The sequence below is a fragment of the Rhinolophus ferrumequinum genome, chromosome 20, assembly GCF_004115265.2.
Source record: "Rhinolophus ferrumequinum isolate MPI-CBG mRhiFer1 chromosome 20, mRhiFer1_v1.p, whole genome shotgun sequence".
NCBI classification, from domain to species: domain Eukaryota; kingdom Metazoa; phylum Chordata; class Mammalia; order Chiroptera; family Rhinolophidae; genus Rhinolophus; species Rhinolophus ferrumequinum.
This window is the reverse complement of record NC_046303.1, coordinates 33,821,651-33,843,408: the sequence shown is the minus strand read 5'-3', so window position 1 is coordinate 33,843,408 and position 21,758 is coordinate 33,821,651. Positions and strand designations below refer to the sequence as shown.

The 21,758-nt window shown below is 36.2% G+C and overlaps 1 protein-coding gene across 2 annotated transcripts in view; it reads left to right on the top strand.

The window, feature by feature from the left end:
* ANKIB1 (ankyrin repeat and IBR domain containing 1) overlaps positions 1–21,758 on the top strand; it is a 115,413-nt gene that overhangs the window by 82,678 nt on the left and 10,977 nt on the right. For both annotated transcript variants that reach the window (XM_033088019.1, XM_033088021.1), the window contains exons 9-14: positions 247–413; positions 5,836–5,924; positions 13,057–13,187; positions 18,533–18,667; positions 19,596–19,682; positions 19,764–19,830. In XM_033088019.1, coding sequence (XP_032943910.1) covers positions 247–413; positions 5,836–5,924; positions 13,057–13,187; positions 18,533–18,667; positions 19,596–19,682; positions 19,764–19,830 — 676 coding nt within the window. The remainder of the gene's footprint in view (positions 1–246; positions 414–5,835; positions 5,925–13,056; positions 13,188–18,532; positions 18,668–19,595; positions 19,683–19,763; positions 19,831–21,758) is intronic.

Here is a 21,758-nt window from a genome sequence, read left to right as displayed (position 1 = left end):
AAATCACTATGTTGTACACCTGAAACTAATATAATAGTGTATGTCAACAATACTTTTTTTAAAAAAAGTTGTTTCTTACTATCCAATACTATTTTAAGTATTTCTTGATACTGACTACTCCTTGTTATTATATTTACTTTTTTTTTTTTTGGCTTTAAAGTAAATTCACATAGGAACACATTCTATATTATTAGAATTTAGAGTTAAAATATTTTTTGTTGTCTTTTTTTATTGCTGTTTAAACAGGCCTTTGTTGAAAATAATCCTGCCATTAAATGGTGCCCTACTCCAGGCTGTGAAAGAGCAGTCAGACTAACAAAGCAAGGGTCAAATACATCTGGGTCCGATACACTCAGCTTCCCCTTGCTCAGAGCTCCCGCTGTGGACTGTGGAAAAGGACACCTCTTCTGCTGGTCAGTACAAGACAAACTGGAATCACCCTAATCGCCTTTCTAATAGATTTTAACGATAATTGGTTCCTTGAATCAGGCCTTTAAATTGTAATATGTTTGGTACCATTCTTATTAGTTTAAAAATGTGTAGTGAGTAGTAATAGTTTATATTTACTGTGTGCTTGATGTATGCCAGGCACCGTGCCAAATATCATATATTAAATTCTCCCAACAATGCTATGAGTTAAGCACTATTATATATCCATTTTACAGATAAAGAAACTCGGGAACAGAGAAGTTGCACAGGGTTATGCCGCTAGGAAATGGCAGAAATGGGATTACAGCCCAGCTTTGTTTGATTCCAGAGCCCATGCACTTGAACTCTAATACCAAATTGCTGACCATAGATTAGAAAATGTTTAGTTTCACTTTTTTTTCTTAAAACAGAAATCTCTAGAAGTGACTCTTAATCAGAGATGCCCAGAATTACTAAAACAGCTTTTCCTAACTTTCATCCCAGGCCCCAGCAAGTAAGATTTCGATTTAATAGGTTTTGGAGTGGGCTTCCAAAAAAGAAAGGTCTTAGGTGATTATAATGCACAATCCTAGTTAGGAATGACTTTGTGTGTCTTGTGTTTTGTTTGATATCCAGTGCCTGGTAAGTACTCAGTCAGTCAGAGCTGATGATAAACCAGTAATGGATATGCTATGTAACTGTGTATATGTGTGTCTGATCCCAGCATTCTACTTTATTCAGAGTAGATTCAATGATAATTAACTTTCATTTCAGTTAATGATCAAAAAAAAGAAATAGTATTCTACTTTTTGCTTATTTACAGATTTATCACATATGCAAGGATCCACTTTAGATTAATGTAAAACTCGACTCTTTACTTCCCTACTTATCAGAAACCAAAATCACATTGTAGCAGTGCTAGATAGTAAAAAGGCACATTTATGGAAATATCCCTACCCTAAAAGGTCTGTTTCTTGCCCTCATCATCATTATCATTAGCTAAAAATATTTCTTGAGCTACCCATCTACATATAGCACAGAACTCTAGGTCAGGTGTCATCAAACTACTGTGTGTACCAATTTTTGAAAATAAAGTTTTACTGGAATATAGCTACAGTCTTAATTTTACATTCTGAGCTTCCTTTTCTTCTTCCTATAGTATAAGAGCTTTGCCTATAATCAGATATTCTAAAAATTAAAGAAAGAAAGAAATTCTAATTAGAATTTTGCTGCCTTTAGCTAGTGTCTTTATTAAAGAGAAGCAAAATCTCCATTGAAAACTGAGAAACTTACTTGGAATTTATCTCTTCTAAATCCATAGATAAACAAATTTTAGAGTTACTAAAATTGACTGGCAAGAATATTCTAAATAATAATGTGGTGGGGAGGGAGTTTAATATCTCATACAGCTGTGGAGCATTTATTGAAATTATGCAAAGCCTTTAAAATCATGTCAGCACCACCACGAAACCAATTTGAACCCCTGGTAGGAAGGTTTGAATGATGGCGATGCACCTGGTGAGAAATCAGTGTTAGGTTTCTAGTCCTCTTGAGTTTCTAGTGAATTAGATTAAAATGTGCAGACTTGTCAACTATTTGGGAAAACTTTGAAAGTGAATGTCTTTGTATTAAAATTGTCATCAGCTCATTCTGTTTTCTGTCAATATCCGGGATAAGGATTCTGAAAACTCCCTTGTTAGGATCATGAATCTTGATCAAATTAAAGCAGTAGTTTCATGCTCCATCTTCTCCGTAGACCTCACAGGCAAAGGGTCTCTTTAAAAGCCCTTTGGACAAAATAAATGAAGTTGTCCTTGTTTGTGAATCTAATAATGGAGTCTCATCTGCTCTTGTTAAAGTCAGAATCTCAAACCCTTAGCTTACTAGCTCTGGTTCTGGAAAAACAGATTTTTTTCCAGATTGGCAGTATTCAGCTATTTAAGTATCAGAGTCCTGCCAACTTACAGAACATTCCCCAACTCTTTCTAGGCCAGGAATGAAAACATGATGCTGTGTATTTGGTAGAGATCAATCCTAAAACCCTGTTTAAATATCTACTCTATACAAAGTAGCATAATCATCTAAATAAATAGAGGTTTCCCCTGCTATCTTATGAGACCTTTCATAAGCCGAAATGGCACAAAGTGAAGAAACAAGTTACCATTAATTTACATGGAAAAGTTTGATCGTTCCAGACCCAAAAATAACCTATGCGATCATACGAAATAATACATAAAACCTAAAATAACGCTGACATATACCCTCTCTTAGCAGTGGCACTCTTGCTGCTCCAGCTGCACGCTGCCTCTGCAAATGGCTCACCACCAAACAAATGCTGAACACTATTTTCACTCTTTGCCTTTTTTCGTTTTTCTGCCAACAGTTGTGCATATTGACAGATTTTCAAGGAAAGAGCCGTCCCTTGATCTCTTGATATTAGTTAATCATCGTATTTGGACAGGGTTAAGGATTTTAGCTTAGACTACATTTTTTTGTCCTTTATAATTTCTTACCAGGTACCTTTTATCTTGAACGAACCCACTCTATTGGTATCTCTAAATTTCAGTTGACTATACCAAATTCCCTACCCATCCATGAGTTTTTAGTGACATTTTGAGGTGCAGTCTCAACAACAGGTACCTGGTTGTTTAGAATACTTGTCACCAGCTATTGGTGTCTTGGTTAAAACTGTCTTCGGGAATTTAACTTTCCAGTTTTCTGCAGAACATTCCAGTATGTTAATAGCTCTCAGAATAATCTCTCTACCTAGACATAGAATAATCAGATTATCAATCACCTATTAGGTCGGTCACATTGTTATTACTATACTTTGAGGAATGGCAGCCTCTAGCTCTTTCTAATTTACAGTCCTTGCTCTAGCTTCTTCTTTTTTACCCACTCTTAGCATTTGCACTGGAAACTAGTAGAAACTGTGCCAACCAGTTATAACACCCAGACATGATCCTGCTGCTGGGGCTAGCTCCTGAGGAAGCAGCACGTCCGTTTCCTCCTGTGAGGTTCCAGAAAAGGAAACCTTCTGTTGCTGTCTAATGCGAGACAACCCAGGGAATCAAGCACACTGATTAGCACTTACGTACGGCCTTTTGAAGAAGTGGTATTTATTTTTTCAGACTTTATTTGAAAACAATGGGCTTTTTTTCTCCCCATGATTATTTTCTTTGTTCTGTCCGAAAAAATGTTCTAACATTAGAACCTGTCATACTGGTAGTGATTCTACTAGGGGGAAAAATATTGAATGTGCTGATTAATTTCCAGGAGGAAAAAAATCTTAAAAACTTAATGGAAATAATTTGTTTCATTGACTTCATTTGCTTTGTTTTGGGTACTGCAGATATATAAAGCTATTTTACACCCTAATTTTTTTTAAATGAGTCACGAGAAAGATTCTGTATTCCTGCATGTATGCTCAAGCACCATATGGAAACACTGTTCCTAGATCTGCGGCATGTTTCTAACTCTAGTGTGTGGTAGTATATGTGCCAAATTAAAATTAACAGTTATCACAGATATCCCTTACATTTCTGGAAAGCAGAGTTGATTTTAACATGTACTAAAGTGAATCTAATATATCTACTTCTGTTTTTAATCAACCCAGTATTTTTTTGAATGACTGTTAAGTTTACCACTAAGTTACTAAGGAACGCTATAAAATGGCATTTATAGAAAAAAGATTTCCCAAATGCCAGATTTGGTGATTTTTCAGGAATTTAAATTTTTCAGGAATTTAAAGAAGATAAATTACTCTTTGAAAGTAGTTAGTGCTTTTGTTTTTTTCTTTAAACCATTTTTTAAGTATACAATTCAGTGGTATTAAGTAAATACATAATGTTGTGTAATCATCACCCCTGTCTATTTTCAGAACTTTTCATCATCCCAAACAAAAATTCGGTAGCCATTAAACAATAACTTCCCATCCTCCCTCCCCTTCAGCCACTGGTAACCACCAATCTCCTTTTCTCTCTCTCTATGAATCCCCCTATTCTAAATATTTAATGTAAGTGGAATCATACACTATTTGTCCTTTAGTGTCTGGCTTATTTTACTTGGATTAATGTCTCAAGATTCATCCACATTGTAGCATTTATCAGATTTCATTCCTTTATATGGCTGACTAATATTCCATTGTGTGTGTACATACCACATTTTGTTTATTCATCTGTCAATGGACACTTGGGTTGTTGCCATTTTTTGGCTGTTGTGAATAATGCTGTTATGAACATTGGTATTAAAATTTGAGTCCTTGCTTTTAATTCTTTTAGGTATACACCTAGGAGTGAAATTGCTAGATCATGTGATAATTCTCTGTTTAACACTTTGAGGACCCACCAAACTGTTACCCAAAGCAGCTACATAGTTTTACTTCCTACCAGCAAAGCACAAGGGTTCCTCTTTTTTTACACCCTCCCCAACACATGTTATCTTTCATTTTGTTAATAGTAGCCTTCCTAATGGGTGTGAAATAGAATTGATATGTTTATAATATAGTCAAATGTTACTTCTTAGTTCTTGAGATTCTCCGAGTCAGTAGGTGTGTCTTAACAAACTTAAATATGATCTTTGTTTAAAATGATGACGACGATGATGATGACGACACCTATAGATTGAGTTTTTCTCCCCTCAAAATGATATTTTGATGTTAACTGTAGTAATCACCTTTGTACTACAGAATACAGCATCATGCTGAATTAGATACTGAATTAAAGTAAGTAATTTGTAAAGGTTTTAGGCCCTTTTTAATGTTTGATTTTTACATAGCTATAGAAAGAATATATAATTAAGTCAAATGATAAATTGATATATTTTTAATTATGTAAATAAAAATCTGCCAAATTCCAATGAAACAGTAAATTGGGATTTATCAAACTCAAAAGTAAATTAGATTGCCTTAGATGTTACTTGGGGATTCAGAGGTGAAAGTAATGACAAAAATGTGATATAAAATAGTACTTCTCAAACTTCAAAAGGCGGATTCGATCCGTAGGTCTAGTGGGGCCCGCTCTTCTACATGTTGAACACGCTCCTGGGCAAAGCAGTGCTGTTCGCCAGGGGAACACTGTTTGGGTTGCAAGAATTGAAAGTGTTTGTGAGGTCAGAACCGAATAGATAAAACTATTTTATAGCTCTTTAAGACCTGCAGAACTAAATTATGAATAGCAGAGAATCTATTTGGAACTTTGAAAAATGTGTAAATGAATACACTGATGAAAAACAAAAAATAACTGACCTGGTGGTATCAAGCTTTGGAACCACATTTTCAATTCCTCTATTGAAATGCTTCATCTCTCAGTAGTCACTGTGCCTCAGTTTTCTCAACTTTGCAATTGGAAGAGTACTTCCCACCTCTCCTTTTACCTTGATGCTGATGAAGAATGTTTTTAAATTGCTTTTTCCATGTTTCCTCTCTAGGGAGTGCCTTGGTGAAGCACATGAGCCTTGCGACTGCCAAACGTGGAAAAATTGGCTACAAAAAATAACTGAAATGAAACCAGAAGAACGTAAGAGGAATTTTAGACAGTAGCTATGCTACATATTTTCTAATAGCATTCAAGAGCTAATGTGCTCATATTTCTCAGAAGCTTTATTTAGGAAGTTTTCAATTTTGTTCATGCTAGATTCCCCTTTTGTAACATCACTCCTTCAACCAACATCCTTTGAGATCACAGGTTTTTGCAAGAGGGACTCGTACACAGGTTCCATGTTTTCAACTGATGTATTTTCCAGCCTAAGGGATCCCATGTACGGCCTCCTCCTACAGCCCTTCCCTTTTATCCTGGTGTGGGCCAGCCAACTTCTCTACTTTGGTATGATCTGTAGTGAGAGGAAGCTGCTTATTTCCCTGGAAGCTTCCAGTGGAAGATAAGAAAAGTTGATTGATTGCTAATCTGTAGATTTATTTATATTAAATGTCATGTCTGTAACTATTTTCACTAAGACTTCTATAAATGCGTTATCTCTGTCCATCCTCACAGAAATTTTAGGAGATTTATATTAGTAATCCCATTTTACAGATGAGAAAATTAACACTTAGATTGGATTGAGTGACACAGGGCAGGTGCCTGGTAAATAGAATGGGTTTAAATTAGCCTTCCTAATAGGGATTCCTGTATTTAACAAGTAAATATCTCTGCTTTCTAAAAATTTCTCATCTCCTGAAATGTTTGTTTTATGACAACTGCTTTCTTTCAAATTAATATAAATGAAAATTGATTTAGTTTTTTTCCTTCACTTTTTAGATAATAGAGTTAGATTGAGGTATTGCAAATCAGGATTAAGAATTCACTCAGTGAATCCACACTTATTAGGAGCAAAGTACATGATAAAGATGCCAGTCTTCAAAGAGTGCAGAGGCTAGAAGGGAAGCAGTCAGATAACTACAGTATCATATGACAACTAGTACAGTTGAGTAAAGATGAGAGTACGAAAACAAGAACTGAACCAGATTGGGAAGGGGGCGGGTGTCAAAGACTCTTCTTGAAGGCAGTGAGACATTCATTGGGTTAACATATCTGCAGAGGGCAAACATGTGGTAGGTATGTATTCCTGTCAGCAGCTGAAGTGACACTGGGAGACACGGCTGGCAGCCAGGAGACCCTACAGGCTTACGTTGGGTCAGGCAGTACACCATTGCCTGAGAGCTGGTCCTCAGCATTGCAGATTTACAAGATTCATTTTGTGCACTGACTCAAGATTCTTCAGTCCCATGGAGAAGACACTACTATGTAAACCAGAATGCCAGTTTATTAATTGACAATGAGAGAGATCGCTTTCACATAATGAGAAGGCTCATGTCCCATATCCAGGAGTAAAGGGAAGTAGATAATCTTAGGATGTTTTATAGTGAGGTCTGATTAAATATTTTGTCTGATACATTCATCATTCAATCAACAGACATTTTTTTGAGTACCTGCTGTGTGCTAGGCACCTCCCAAATCAAAAACACCTGTATAGATTGTCCTTGTTCCCTAGGCCCATCATGTCTGTCTCTTGAAAGTCAGATAATGTTTGCCATTGCTCTCTGGACACCCACCCATTTTCCCTTTTCTGACACGTGTGGGTCTGTACATGTGTGAGTTCCATGAATAGATGACTACCATTACCTACAGCACCTTTAAACATGACCGGACGATTGGATTTTGCTTTCTTTTCCTGCTTCTGACACCTAGAGACATCTGTTTCTATTAGAGATGGTTTGCTATTGTCCACATACCTACATGTCTATGGAGCTTAAAGTTAAGGTCCATGGGAGAAAATTGCAAGAGATGAGGCTGGAAAGGTAGTGTTGCCAGATTGGGAGGGTTCTTGCCAAATTGTCTGAATTTATCCTAGTAACAGAATAAGTCATAGAATGCATTTTTTTAAAGTAGGGAAGTGGCATTACCAGAGGTGTTTTTATCGAGATAGATGACTAAGAATGGTAGACTGAAAGAGAGGTAGACCAAAAGTAGGAAGGTGAATTTTTACTTTGGGTCAGAGGGTGGATCTTGATATCACTAGCCAACTTAGGAAATTCAGTAAAAGAGTAACTTTCAGGGAAAAATTAGTTTTGTTGTGGACATTTTGAACTTGAGGTACTTGCAGGACAGATGCGTGATGTTAGAAGTTGTCTGCAGCTCAGAAGGGATGCTGAGAAAACTTAGGAATAACGTACTGCTTTTAAATGATGTCTTCATTATTTAGTTAACATTTTTGAGTGCTACTTTATGTTAGAATACAGAAATAAGATGCCCTCTATGTTCTTGAAATATACATTTTAGAGATGGAGACAGCTATATACGAACATAAGAAAAAAGAGCATTATAAATGCTGTGAGAGAACAGTGTTCCCGTGGTACATTGTGAGGGAGGGGAGGGGCAAAGGAGGAGGAGGTCAGTTATCTCTAGGAGAGGGTTAGAAAAAGCGTTATAAAAGCATTGATGCGTAAGCCACGTCTTGATAGCTGATAGATGTTCTTCACAGAGCCCAGAATAGGAAGGGCATTCCAGGCATAGGGTAAAGTAGGGCTGTGAAACAGCATGTTACATTCCAGATCTGCAGACAGTTCAGTACAACCAGTGCGAAGGAAGATACGGTGAGAGATGAGACTGCACAAGCAGAAGTCCAAATCAGGTTGAAAGGACGGGTAAGCTGCTCAAAGGTCTGACTGTCCTGAGACACTGAAAAGGAGGTTTGACTAGGAGTGATAAAACTGAAGGCACTTACTTAGAAAGATCACTCAGGTGGAAGTTTGAGTGATGAATTAGGGACTATTGAAATACTAGGTAAGACTGCTGTTTCTGAGCAACTTCAGCATGTCCAGGTGAGTGGGTATGAGGCCTTGAACAAGACAGAGGCAGCAGTGAGGGTGGGAGAGGACAGGTGTGTGCCAGAGGTTTAAGATGTCATATTAAGTTGAAAATCTAGTGTACTTACTGGTTGCCTAAAAAAGTTAATGTACCACAAGAAGTAGTTAGTACAGTGTGTTATTTAATTATTTAGTAGAAAATAGCCAGAAGAGTCTGATTTGAGATGTAAAACAAGTATTTTGAAATGGGTGATTATTTTTAGTTATCCCTTCCCATTGGAAAATTGGATTAGTCATTCCCTAACCGCTGATAAGTTTTTACCAAGAAGAGAGAGGGAGAATGGCCTGTCTAGTAGGTACAGATGATTGGTGGCACTGTGCCAGAATATCCTTGCACATGACAGTGATCCTGATAATGAAGAGGGAAAAGAAACAGAACTAGAAAGTGGTATACATAGTGTATATACATGGTTACTGCTGGTGGCCAGAGATAGGAAGGCTTCAAATTAAAAGTTCCAAGTAGGGTTTTAATTCAGAAACATGGAGGAACTTGAGAAAATTGGATAAGAGGCAAGAGACTGAGGACACCTGAGAAGTTGTCTTCCAGAGAGGGAGTCAAAGCCAAAACTGCAGAGAAAGTTCCCAGTGAGTTTACGTATCACTTTGGCTTGTGGTTACATATCTTTGGCATAAACATTTTCAACCAGACTCAGAGATTCACGAGAAAGATTTCTCCTTTATGCCCACTTTTCCAAAGTCTTTGAATTACGAGACTCAAAAGGAGCAACAAAGTCTAATTAATGAAAAAAGCATTAGAAAATATACTGAAATCAGTTCAAAGAATTAATTCCATGTAAATATTCAAATACTGTTTTTAAGCACTGAAACTGCCTTTATTGTATCTAATCAAAGCAAAAAGCGGAATGATTATATTTTCTGTAAATGGTGGTTAATTTATAAATTGATTTTATTCATAGTACACAATAAGTGGTTATTGAATAAAATTTAAGTAGTCTTTTAAAGAATTCACTCTTTAAAAGCAAATTCAGTCTTTATTTTCATTTGAGTGCATGTTGACTTTAATAGGTCTTACATTCTGTTATACGCTAATAATTAAAAAAAGTTAATGTATCTTACAAAGAGAACTAAGCACTCTAGATTATAAAGGAAAGAAGATCAAGATATGATACACATGTAACTGAAGTGAATGGAGAAGTACGGACATCAGTAGGTGTAAAGAAGACTCACCAGGTAGATTAAAGAGAGCTAAGGGATTGCAGGCATGAAGAACAGTGTGTGTATAGGGCAGCTATATGAAATAATCATGTTCAGAGAAGTGGGAGTGAAGGCATTTTTGCCAGCACAAGTTTTTGTTGCAATAATAGTCATTTCCTGAATATGATTTACTTCATGCAGTCCACTAGAATGCGGTTAGAAACCAGCATTCTCTCCAAGGGTGGGAGGAAAAAAACTGTTGTGTTGCAGGCCACACAGCTGCTTTGTTTTAATGGCTTTGTGCTTTATTTATTACAACAATGGACAATAAAGGTCATGAGAATATGTGAGAGCCTCTGAGCTAAAAATATTGTTGCTGCTGAAGGAAGGAGAAAGCCTGCTACTTCTCCCCCACTTTCCACCCCCCCAACCCCCCTCCGGTGGAAATAACTTGGGTTTAATGGAATGAAGGGTAAGAGGTCCCGGAAGCTGAACAGACCTCACCCAGCTTCCCCAGCCTGTCTCAAAGGTTATGCGCTTGATACTGGCATTTCACATCTGTTTAGCCACCCCTGGGGCAGGGAAGTTGGGGTGGGAGGAACCCAGCTCAGAAGGAGGATTCCGAAATATCCCCTTTTATCTCCCCCAGGTGGGGGGCTTAGAGGCAGGGAGGGACTGGCTGCCCTCCCTTTCTGCAGCTGTCCCCAAGGCCAGGCCCATGGCACTGACCAAGGGCCTGCCCCCTAGCAGTGAGACTCTAGGTCTGTGAGTCTGAGGAGTGATGTCCTAGGTGGGCAGGGACAGAGGGTCCTGCTCTGTTCCGTTGGGCCAGGTCCTCAGCTGGGCCCACAGGCTGGTGAGTTCTCTCTAAAGGAGTCCTTGAGGGTGCTGAGTTTGTAGAAGCTCCAGGCAGGAATGCAGACCATGGAGGACCGCCGGGAGGCAGCCCAGGGCATCTCCCCACCCTTGTAGGTCAGCAGGGTGTACTTGATCAGGGAGAAGAGGCAGGTGGCCATAGCCACACAGAGGGACTCACGATGGCCACGAACAGGAGGCATGTGCCACTGGCTGCGTAGTAGTCAAAGAGCTGAAATGTGTACATACCGCCCTCACTTGGCCACCTCAGAGATGGTCACCCCATGCTCTTGGGACATGAAGCCCAGGATGGAGACGATGGCAGACCCAGCCACAAATCTGGTGCTGCTGTTGAGGAAGAAGAGTGATCAAAAGACCACTACTTTAAAACAAAAATTAGACATTTGCACTTGGTAGCATAGGTTTTGTAGCAACACCCTTGTAAGCGGTATTACCTCCCAGCTTGACCTTATTGGCCGTGAGTACAGAAAGTTCTTTCTGAAACTCCTGTTTTCCACCAATTATCTCAGAATTTTCTCCACTAACACCCTAATCAAACACCTTACACCAAGTGGGTTTAGAACTAGAGTGGAGTCTGATCAGTTCTTTGCTGCTCTTGTTTCCCTTTGCTATGTAGGATTTAAAAGGCTTTCCAGTCCAGCAGTAGCTGCTGTACTGTTGACACAAATTTAAGTAGGTAGGCACTCGGGGTTCCTTATGGCGAGGCAGCCCCACTCCTCCACTGCTCGGCTCCATCAGAGGGCCTCGCCTAGTCTCTGTTCTTCCAGTTCATACATAGAGCCACTTCCTGGGCACCAGTCAGCCCAAACCTTTGCCCCCTTTCCCTTTCCAGGGACTTAGATCTGGGGGTTGGGTAACTTTTCCTTTTAAATTTCAAAACTCAAAGAGTTTCATTTCTCCCCTGTTTTCAACATTAGGACTAATCCCTTACCCCACCCTTCTGAGAGTGTCTACATAGGGCCTTGATTGGATGGACCACTTTCAATGATTCCAAAGTGATTTTTGGACAGCTCTTCCAGTAAAGAAAACACAGGCCTTCCCGGCACGTAGACGTAGAAATTAAGACAAACTTGATTACTGACACTTGCAGAAAAAAATAAAATTTTAATTGTGCATCTAAAACTCTCACCACCAGCCCCTAACTCCACTGGGGGGGGGTAGAGTTTATAGAACGTAAGATTTAAGAATCTTTTAAAACCGTGGCATTCCTTAAGATTGCAGATCTCACATAGTAGAATAAATTGAGTCTAAGATGATGAAGAGTAAGTTTGGTGTGGGAATACGCGGTGGAAGAGGCTTGCCAGGTAGACACTGGCCACATCATGAAGGGCTTTGTACTCTTTGTTAAAGCAATTTGACTTTATTTTGTAGTCAGTAATAGTCAGTAGGGAGCAACTAAAAGATGAACAGCAGCTTTATATTTTAAAGAGATGACTGTTCAGGCTATGTTGTGGGAGTTGGGAACAGGGAGAGGGAGCTGGGGAAATAGGTTGGTTTTCTGTGTTTTAATTGTTTAGGCAAGAGGTGTGGAAAACCCTAGCTAAAGCAATAAGAATTGAAAATGGAGAGGAAACAGGTATGAAAAAGAGGTAGAATCAACAGGACATGGTGGGTGAGGGAAAGAGAAGGGTGTCTTAAGATCATGCACTGCCTGGATTGACTCTGGGCAGGTGATCGTATCATTTACCAGGGCACGGGGGAGAGAGGAGCAGGTTTGGGGGCAGTGATCAATTTAGTTTAGACATGTCGTTGGATTCATTTTTAGCTTATCTGAAATAATCGTGGGTTAAAAAGATGTTGATATTTCAATATAATTTTCATGTTTTTTACTATGAGGAAAACTTTCTGCCAATTATGTTTTCAACTGACCTATTTCAGAAGTTATTGTCTAAAACATCCATTCTTTCTATAATTTTCTTTGATGCAATAGTTATTTTAAGCAGATAATAACATAATGCGCTTTTTTTAACTTTGGTTTTTGTTTCTTCTCCAGTTGATTCAGACACAGCTTTAGGAAGAAATTTCCTTTAAATCAGGTTTCATAAATAGAGCTTTCAATATACAGCTCCTTATTCTTTAACCATGCCATTCAGAATGAAGCAGTTTAAAAAAACTTTGCCATAGAGCCTAGTGGGAAAATAAATATATGATTAAAATTGAGAGACAACCTGCAAAGAAAACTTTGGGATTTTTTTTTCCCCCGCAGTTGTACACTAAATTATTTATTTTTTGTGTTTGTGCTTAATATCCCACAGTTGTGGGAGTTAGTGAAGCTTATGAGGATGCCGCCAATTGTCTCTGGTTGTTAACTAACTCCAAGCCTTGTGCTAACTGTAAGTCTCCGATACAGAAGAATGAGGGATGCAATCACATGCAATGTGCTAAGGTAAGAAGTTAAAGAGGATTTTGAATGCTTTGCATTTAGAATCTTAATTTGCTTGTTAATCCAAGAAGTGTTCTAAGCATAAAAGCCTTTTTCAGTTTCAGGTGGATTCTAGGAGACTGCATTCTACATTCTTTGTTGAATAACATAAATGTTAATTTATATTATGAAATTTTATACTCAGAGTGAATGTTAAAAATAGTTGCAAGGATTCAGTGGTATTTGACCAGAAGATCAGAAATGCCTGAATCCTTTCTTGCCAGTCACTTCCCCCAGTGAGGATCTTGAGACAGTTTTGCACATACATAAGTAATAATATTAAATGATAGAGCGCTACTACCTTATATAGATCTCTTGCAAGCTGGTTTTGGAGCACATAGCTTGGACTCAAGGCCCAAGCCAGGCCCCAGGCAATCCCCCAAGTTCATATCTAAATCTTGGCATATGTATGTATATATCTGTATAATAAAGGTACCCGAAGCAGTAGTCAGACTTTAGGTCTGCTAATGAAATGATCAATTAAATAAATAATTCATTACTATATTAAAAATGAAAAGGCTAATGAAGATCTACTTGGCTGAAAAATAATATAAATAATTACTATTAGAAGGATACCCTCCTGACTTAATTGCATAGAAAGAAACTGCCATATTCAAAACAAATATTCTAGAATTAGGTTAATAATATTGTATTAATCCATGCCTACATTTATGAACATATTTATTTTAAAATTGTAATGGTGTTCCAATTTTTTTCTTTTTATTGGAAGTGCCATATTCATAAAAATTAATTATTAAAAATTATTGAGAGTTCAATGTAAATTTTGTAATTTAGGATGAGAAAGAAACCCAACTAGTTAAGAAGATTCCAATAACATATATCAATATCTCCTCTCTAATTATTACTTGATTTTTAACCTTGAAGCCAATGATCATTATTATTATGACTTTAAAAATAATGGCAGTTACCAGATGATATTTGCAAGCATATATTACTATAAAATTAACATAAATGAATTGGCTTAGTGAGGCAGCAATAATGACCTCCTAAGAAACAAGAATTAAAACCTGGTATATCTTTACGAGCAAAATGCTCAGAACTGCTTATTAGTTTGACTGATTAGGCCAAAATTACTTATTTGTGGTTTTATTTCCAACATCCATATTAGTTTATTCTTGAAAAATCTCAGATAGACTACATAGATGTGAAAAGAAATACAGGTTGGCCATGAAAATCAGCAGTTGGGCTACTAACAAAGAGGCAGGGTCCAACATTACCTTTATTTTCTTCATAGCACTTACCAGTAGAAAGTACTCGATCAGTATGTATTCAGTGAGTGAACATTTTCATGAATTAATCAGACTAATGATATAAGGTAATTTAAACAGATTTTGCTTAAGCTTCTGTTGCATTTAAAAGAAACATTTACTTATGTACTACATAAGTATAGTAGTCTTGTTTAATATACCATCTAAAAGTATTTGCGTTGAACAAAGAAAACTGACAAGTAATTTTTTTGTACTTTTTCATTTTGCTTTTTATAAATTTAAGTATAGTTAGCATACAATATTAATTAGTTTCAGGTGTACAATGTAGTGATTCAGCATTCTATACCTTACAATGTAATCACCACACTAAGTCTAGTATTCATCTGTCACCATGCAAACTTACCACAGTATTATTGACTATATGCTCTTTGACAGGTAATTCTTATGACATAGAAGAAGAGATCTAGAAAGTAATGGGCTTCCTACAGAAAAATTTTATACGTTTAGATTTTTTTAAAACTGAAGGTGGAACAACAGGTCATGTGTAATTGAATTCATGCTCTAACACAATGACTAAATCATAATATACTTTTATTAATACCTCAGGGTTGATTATGATTAAGTAGACAGTTTTTACTTTCTGAAATAAAATTGTTAAACATTTTGTAAATGATAAATTTGGCCCTATAAATAACACTCTTTATTGTATTCATTACCCTCTAGATAATTTTCATGACACTATTTAAATTTTTCATTCTTACACATTTTAAGTCACTTAGAAATTTTCTTCATCTGACTGTATAAAACTATGTGCTACAACTAAAAAATAAAAATTATTCAAATACTATATTTTTATTACCATAGCTTGTAAAATTTGGCTGTTTTGTAAAAAGTCTTCTCACTAATTTTAAGAGATCAATAAAACTGTACTGAAGGGGACTTATATCAAATCAGGCACAAAGTTTGCTTATACCAGGCAACAAAAGAACTTGCAAAAAGCCTTGAAACATGTCCACAATTTATTGTATAAGTACGTTTGTGAAGGGACATATGAGTACAGAAACTTGAATTCAGCTTTCTGTTCATGACAAATCACATACAGAAAAAAATGAGTAAAAATATGGAAGACTTAACATAATTAATCTGTAAGGTATATCTGATTGCTGTGTATTCAAACTTCATACCTTGAAAATATGGACTACGTCATCTTTTCAAATACTCATGGAACAATCACAAAATGTAACCATTGATCATCAAAGGAAATCTCAGTAGTATTCCAGAAAATAGAAATACTGTAAGCAACATTGTCTAGTCATAATGGAATAAAGTAGAAATGAATAATAAGGTTACAAAAGCCCTTTTCATTTGGGAATTTTAAATCTCTCAAACTGTAGAGAAAAAAAGGAAATTAAAGAATTTCTAGGAAACTCAGATAATGAAAATACTATTTTACCAGAACCTGAGGGCTATAGCTAAAGCAATGCTCAGAAATGTACGTAGCCTTATTTTCTTTAAACAATACAAAATAAGGAATGAATTAAGGATGTGATTTAAATAGAAAAACAAAATGAACAAAACCAGGAGGAAATATTTTTTAAAAAAACCCAGAAATTAGTGAATTAAAAATTGAAAAACAATACAACTAATAAATAAATCCAAAGAATGATTTTCTGAAGAAAAAAATAAGATAAACCACTAAGCTTACATAAGAAAAAGGGAGTAGGAGAGTTCAAATACATGGTATAAGAAATAAGGGAAATAATCAATAAACAAAGCAAACTGAAATAATAAGAGATAACTTTACTCAACTCTTGCACCTAAATTTGAACTTGGCTTTGAATTAGATTGATTTTCCAAAAAAAAAAATGTGTAATTTATTAAAACTGACCCTAGAAGAGATATCCAAACAAACCTCTTTCCATAGAAGAAAGATTATTTCAGGGATCTCCCCCCTTTAAAGCAATAGGCCCTGACAGTTTCACAACAATTTTATCAGACCTTGAAAAGAATAGATAATTCCAATGTGATTTAAACTGTTTCTGGTAGTTAATTTAAAAAAATAAAAGGAAACTTTCAAATTTTTATACGGTGAGTGGAACCTTTATACGAGCACATGACAAGATTATTAAAATTAAAAGAAAACTATAGATCGATCTTACTTATGAATAACAATGTATACGTCCTATTAAGATATTAGAAGCAGGAGATACCACAGATATTGATAAATATCAGCCAAGAGAGTAATTAAAAAGTAATTGACTGTCAATTATATATCACTAAAAAAAATTTTAAATAAGAAATAGAGTGACCATGTGGGGTTTATTCCAGGAGTACGAGAGTGGTTTGATATTTTAAAAGCTATTGCTGTACCTCATCTTATTAGTAGATCGATAGAGAAAAATCATATAATTTCTGTAGATGCTAAAAAGTCATTTGACAAAAAAAATCAACAACCATTCTTTATAAGACATTCAAAGAAATAGGAATAGATGAAATCTTCCTTAGTATGATGAAAAGAAATCTACCTCAATCCAAAAGTTAGCATATTTAGTGAGGAAGCTAGAGGCTGTCTCACTAAAATCAAGAATAAGGTAAGGATGCTGTCCATCACAAATACTATTAACATTGGACTGGAGATACCAGTCAGTGTAATTAGACAATAGAAAGAAATTGGAGATGTGAAAATTAGAAACAAGATGATAAAATTACCATTTTTTTTTGCAGACAGAATGATTGCATACCACAGAAAACCCACAGAAAATCAACTGAAAAACTACTAACAACAAAAATTCAACTATATAGCAGATTATAAAATTGATATGTAGAAAGTACTAGCCTTCATGTATACCAACAACATCCAGATAGAATATATACTAAAAGAGATTTTATCTTGAAAGAAACTTAGGTAACATACATGACTTACATGAAGAAAATTTTAATACCCCTATCTGTAGGACCCAAAAGATGACAAACAAATGGAAAGATAACAAAAGTTCTTGGATAGAAAGATGCCAACAAAAATACCATCAGATTTTGTTTCTGTATCTAGATAAACCAATTAATTTGTGGAAAAACAAATTAAGACTAGCTAGGGAAACTCTGAAAAAGAACAGTGAGGAGGAACTAGCCTTGTCAAATAATAAGCCATATTATATAGGCTCAATAATTAAAATAGCATGATGCTGGCACACGAAACTATAGATCAATGAATCAGACTGGAGAGAAAGCCCAGAAAATAGACACAGATACATGGGAGTTTAGTATGTGGTAGAAAAGGCATTTCAAACCAGTGGATAAATCTGGACTGTTCAATAAATGTATTGAGACAACTGGACAGCTGTGTGGGGAAAAATAAAGTTGAATTCATACTGTATATTGCATACCGAGATAAATCCTAAACAGCTCAAAAATTTTAATTAAAAAAAAAAATAAACCATAAAAGTACCAGAAGAAAACATACACTTGGAGTGGGAAGATTTTTCTGACTCAAAATCCATAAGCATACAAAAAAGTGGGGCTGCATTTTCATACCGGAATGCTCATTTTTTGGCATTGTTTGCTAATTTTGGTGATTAAGACAGTGACTATTTCTAAAAAAAAAATGAGAAACAGGTTTTATGTCAGCTGTTCTAAGAGACCTTTTAAACTTGTTCCCAGTTTCAAAACCAATTTGTCAAAGTCACCAGACGTTTTCCTTTCTCATAGACTAGTGGAGCTTTATAAACCAAAGTAAAATTACCATGCACTTGAAAAATGAAACATTTATCAGTATCCATTTTTATAATTTGGAAAGAATATCCTACTGATATTTTTAAAGATTCCTTGAGATTACTTCATAATACTATGACTTACATTTTAATTTATCTTTATAAGCAATAATTTTAAACTGCTTTCACATCTTTACATAGTGCAGATGAAGTCCAGAGGAAACATGAAAAAGAGGATGTGTCTTTAAGATTTGTTCCTGGTCACACACACAGGCAGGGATTAGTCAGTCTCTACAAATTGATAAATTAGAAATCAGAAAATAATTTGCGTATTAACATGGGGAGATGTTTGCATATATGTTTTCTTTTGAAGTGCAAGTATGACTTTTGCTGGATTTGCCTAGAAGAATGGAAAAAGCATAGTTCTTCCACGGGCGGTTATTACAGATGCACTCGCTATGAAGTCATTCAGCATGTGGAGGAGCAATCCAAGGAAATGACTGTGGAGGTAACGCGAGCTGTTTAAGCCCAGACCTCTGGCCAACCCACTTAGCACTATTGGAAGTATTTTGCATTTCTTCTTTTCCTATCTTCATTTAAATGAGGCATTAAATTGAATGCATTTTAGAGTAGTAGCTTTAATTTAAACAAAGTAGCTTGATAAACTTGAGAGCTTTCTCTTATTTTCTTTTCTTTATATTGGTGAAGATTAGAAAAGTCTTATATATTCCAGCCTGCCTCTACAATGACAAATACGATTTTAACATATCAGCAATACAGTATGAATGTTCTAGCATATAATAAGTATCTTAGTCTGCTTGGCTGCCGTTAACAGAAGACCTTAGACTGGGTGGCTTAAACAACAAAATTGATCTCTCACAGTTCTGGAGACTAGCAAGTCCATGTTCAAGATTCCTGCCATTACAATTTCTGGTGACGAGTCTCCTCATGGCTTACAGACCGCTAGCTGTTTGCTGGTTCTCACATGGTAGATAGAGCTCTGGAGTCTCTTCCTCTTCTAAAGGCACCAGCTCTATGGGATTAGGGTCCCACCCTAATAACCTTTATCAGCTCACAGGCCTTCTCCCCAAATACAGTCACATTGGGGGTTAGGGCTTCAACATGAGTTTTGAGGGGACACAATTTGATCCGTAGCAATAGGCAATGTAATAAAACATTGAAAATCTGATAAACAGTGCTTGAGAGGTATCTTAGCCTTACAGTCTGGGATTGTGGATTCAGTGGTTTATCACTGCATACACATGCAGGACTTTGTTCTGGGAGTCTGTAACATGTATTGATTATTATTTTCTCAAAATGGTCAAAAAATCTGTATGCATTACTACCTATTAGTAATAAAATTATTAAGTGATAAAAAAATTTTAATAGGTAGTACTTTTATTTATAAAAGTCATTTATGGATTTTTGTTTCCTAGGCTGAGAAGAAACACAAACGATTTCAGGAACTTGACAGATTTATGCACTATTACACAAGATTTAAAAACCATGAGCATAGCTACCAGGTATGTCCCACATCATTTCAAATGCACTGAAGGTTTGTGAATAAATGAAGAGAATGATACAAACTATTTCTGTTTCTTCAGTTAGAACAACGCCTTCTTAAAACAGCCAAAGAAAAGATGGAGCAATTGAGTAGAGCTCTCAAAGAAAGTAAGTTATAAGCAGTATGTGTGTTAATGTAAAATCACCTTGCATGCTTATTGGTAGGAGGTTAAGGCCTTTAAAGGAATACATTATCTGTTCTTATTCTGGTACTGTTTGGAATTCTCTGAAGCCCAGAGTGCAGCTTAGCATTTGAGACCTCGGTGATGAGATTTTCCACCCAACTTCATCTCCTCTTAATGTAGCCCATGCTATTAGCAGACAATCACGCATCAGGGTTTTGCTTACTCTGTGCCACTGCTGATGCTCAACAATGTTGGAAAAAGTGGATGGGCCCTCGAAGTCATCCCTGACCTAGTCAAAAGAGCAAGATTTGCATGCCACCCAACTGTCATGTAACTGAAATCTCAGAGATTCTTGAGAAAATGTAGCAGAATGCCTAATGAAATGAAAGTCAAGGACAGTTTTGGGTGAAAAGCAAAGACGTGAATAGGGCTAACATATGGATCCTAAAATGGAAGTTTGGGGGAAAAAAACTCCTAAAAATGGATTGAGTTGCATCATGAGAATATAATACCTCACAATGACCACACAGAATACAGGTTCTGACATGTTTGTTGTAAAGTCACATTTTTTAAATAATCAGAGTTTATATATAAAAGGTGTTGAGCCTAAAAATACAATCAGTTTTACTTGTGTTTGCTCCAGTTTACAAAAGTGATGAATAATAATACCTTTTTCATGAGGATAATTCCCTAAGTAGGACAGTCATCATAAATTAAATAAAATAGAGTGGAAGAAAAGGTGTCAATAGCAGCTTAGTCTCCTTAATTATTAGTTCTTAGACTTTAATAATGATGTAACTATATCACACCAATATCAAACTCGAAGTATTTATTGTCCATGGTAAAAATTGAAAAGAAAAACCCTCACAGGTTCTACAGTTCTTCAGCAGGGGTTTTTGCCTGTTCCATCCCATGTATCCCTGATGCTGAGAACAGTGCCTGACACATAGTAAACATTCAATAAATATCTGTATATGTGAATTACTGCTTCTGCTCAAGCTTCTAGAGGTTCGAGACAGCATAGTAAGATAGGAAAAAGAAGTAAAAGATACAAGGAATGGAAAGGAAGAAACAAAAGTTCACACACTTCTCACACAGTGAGGAAGGCAAGGGGTGTTTGTTTTGTTTTTTTACATCTTAGTTCAGATACCTATGCTAGGATAGGTATTTTGGGTGGTCTACCAGCGTGTGTACATACACATGTAATTTCTTTGTATAGGCATGCAAAATAATCTTATTTTCAAAAGTACTTATGAATTTAGATTCTACTGCTTAATTTCTGTTTATTTGCAGTTCAGGAAAAAGTTAGAATGTTATGATATTTTGGGAAGAAACAGTCTCAGAGAGTAAGGCAGTTTCTTCTTCCTTCCTCCTCCCTCTTCCTTTCTCTACCTGAAGATTTTTATTTACTAGCAGTAGTTATTATTCATTTGTCCCCCAGAATGTTGTGTCTTTTTCTTTACAATGTTGTTTTTGCAGAGGCATAATTATAATTAGGTGATTTTTTGTTGTTGTTTTGTTTTTTTAGGCATTTGCTCTAATCCTTATTCAGCAAAGTTCTGCTAGGGATAACCTAAAACACAGTAAAACGTGGGGCCTTTGAGTTGACCTAACCTAGATTTGTTTACCAGCAGGGTGAGAACAGAACCCAGGACAGTGTACACATTCCTCAGGACTGTTGTCAGTGCTCCTGGGCTACCGCTGTGTGTGAGCTTCATTTATGAACGCGTGCAAGTCACACATGAGTGTTTCATGTAGCTCTTTAGTGGAATTCAAATAAATACTATCATCCAGCCACTTCAGACAGTTTTTAGGGAACCTTGTTCTTTTTTTTTTTTAAAGGAAATTTAGTTGTGTAATTAATTTATAATAGCATATTTCCAGGAAAAAATTTTCACTGTGCCTGCTTTG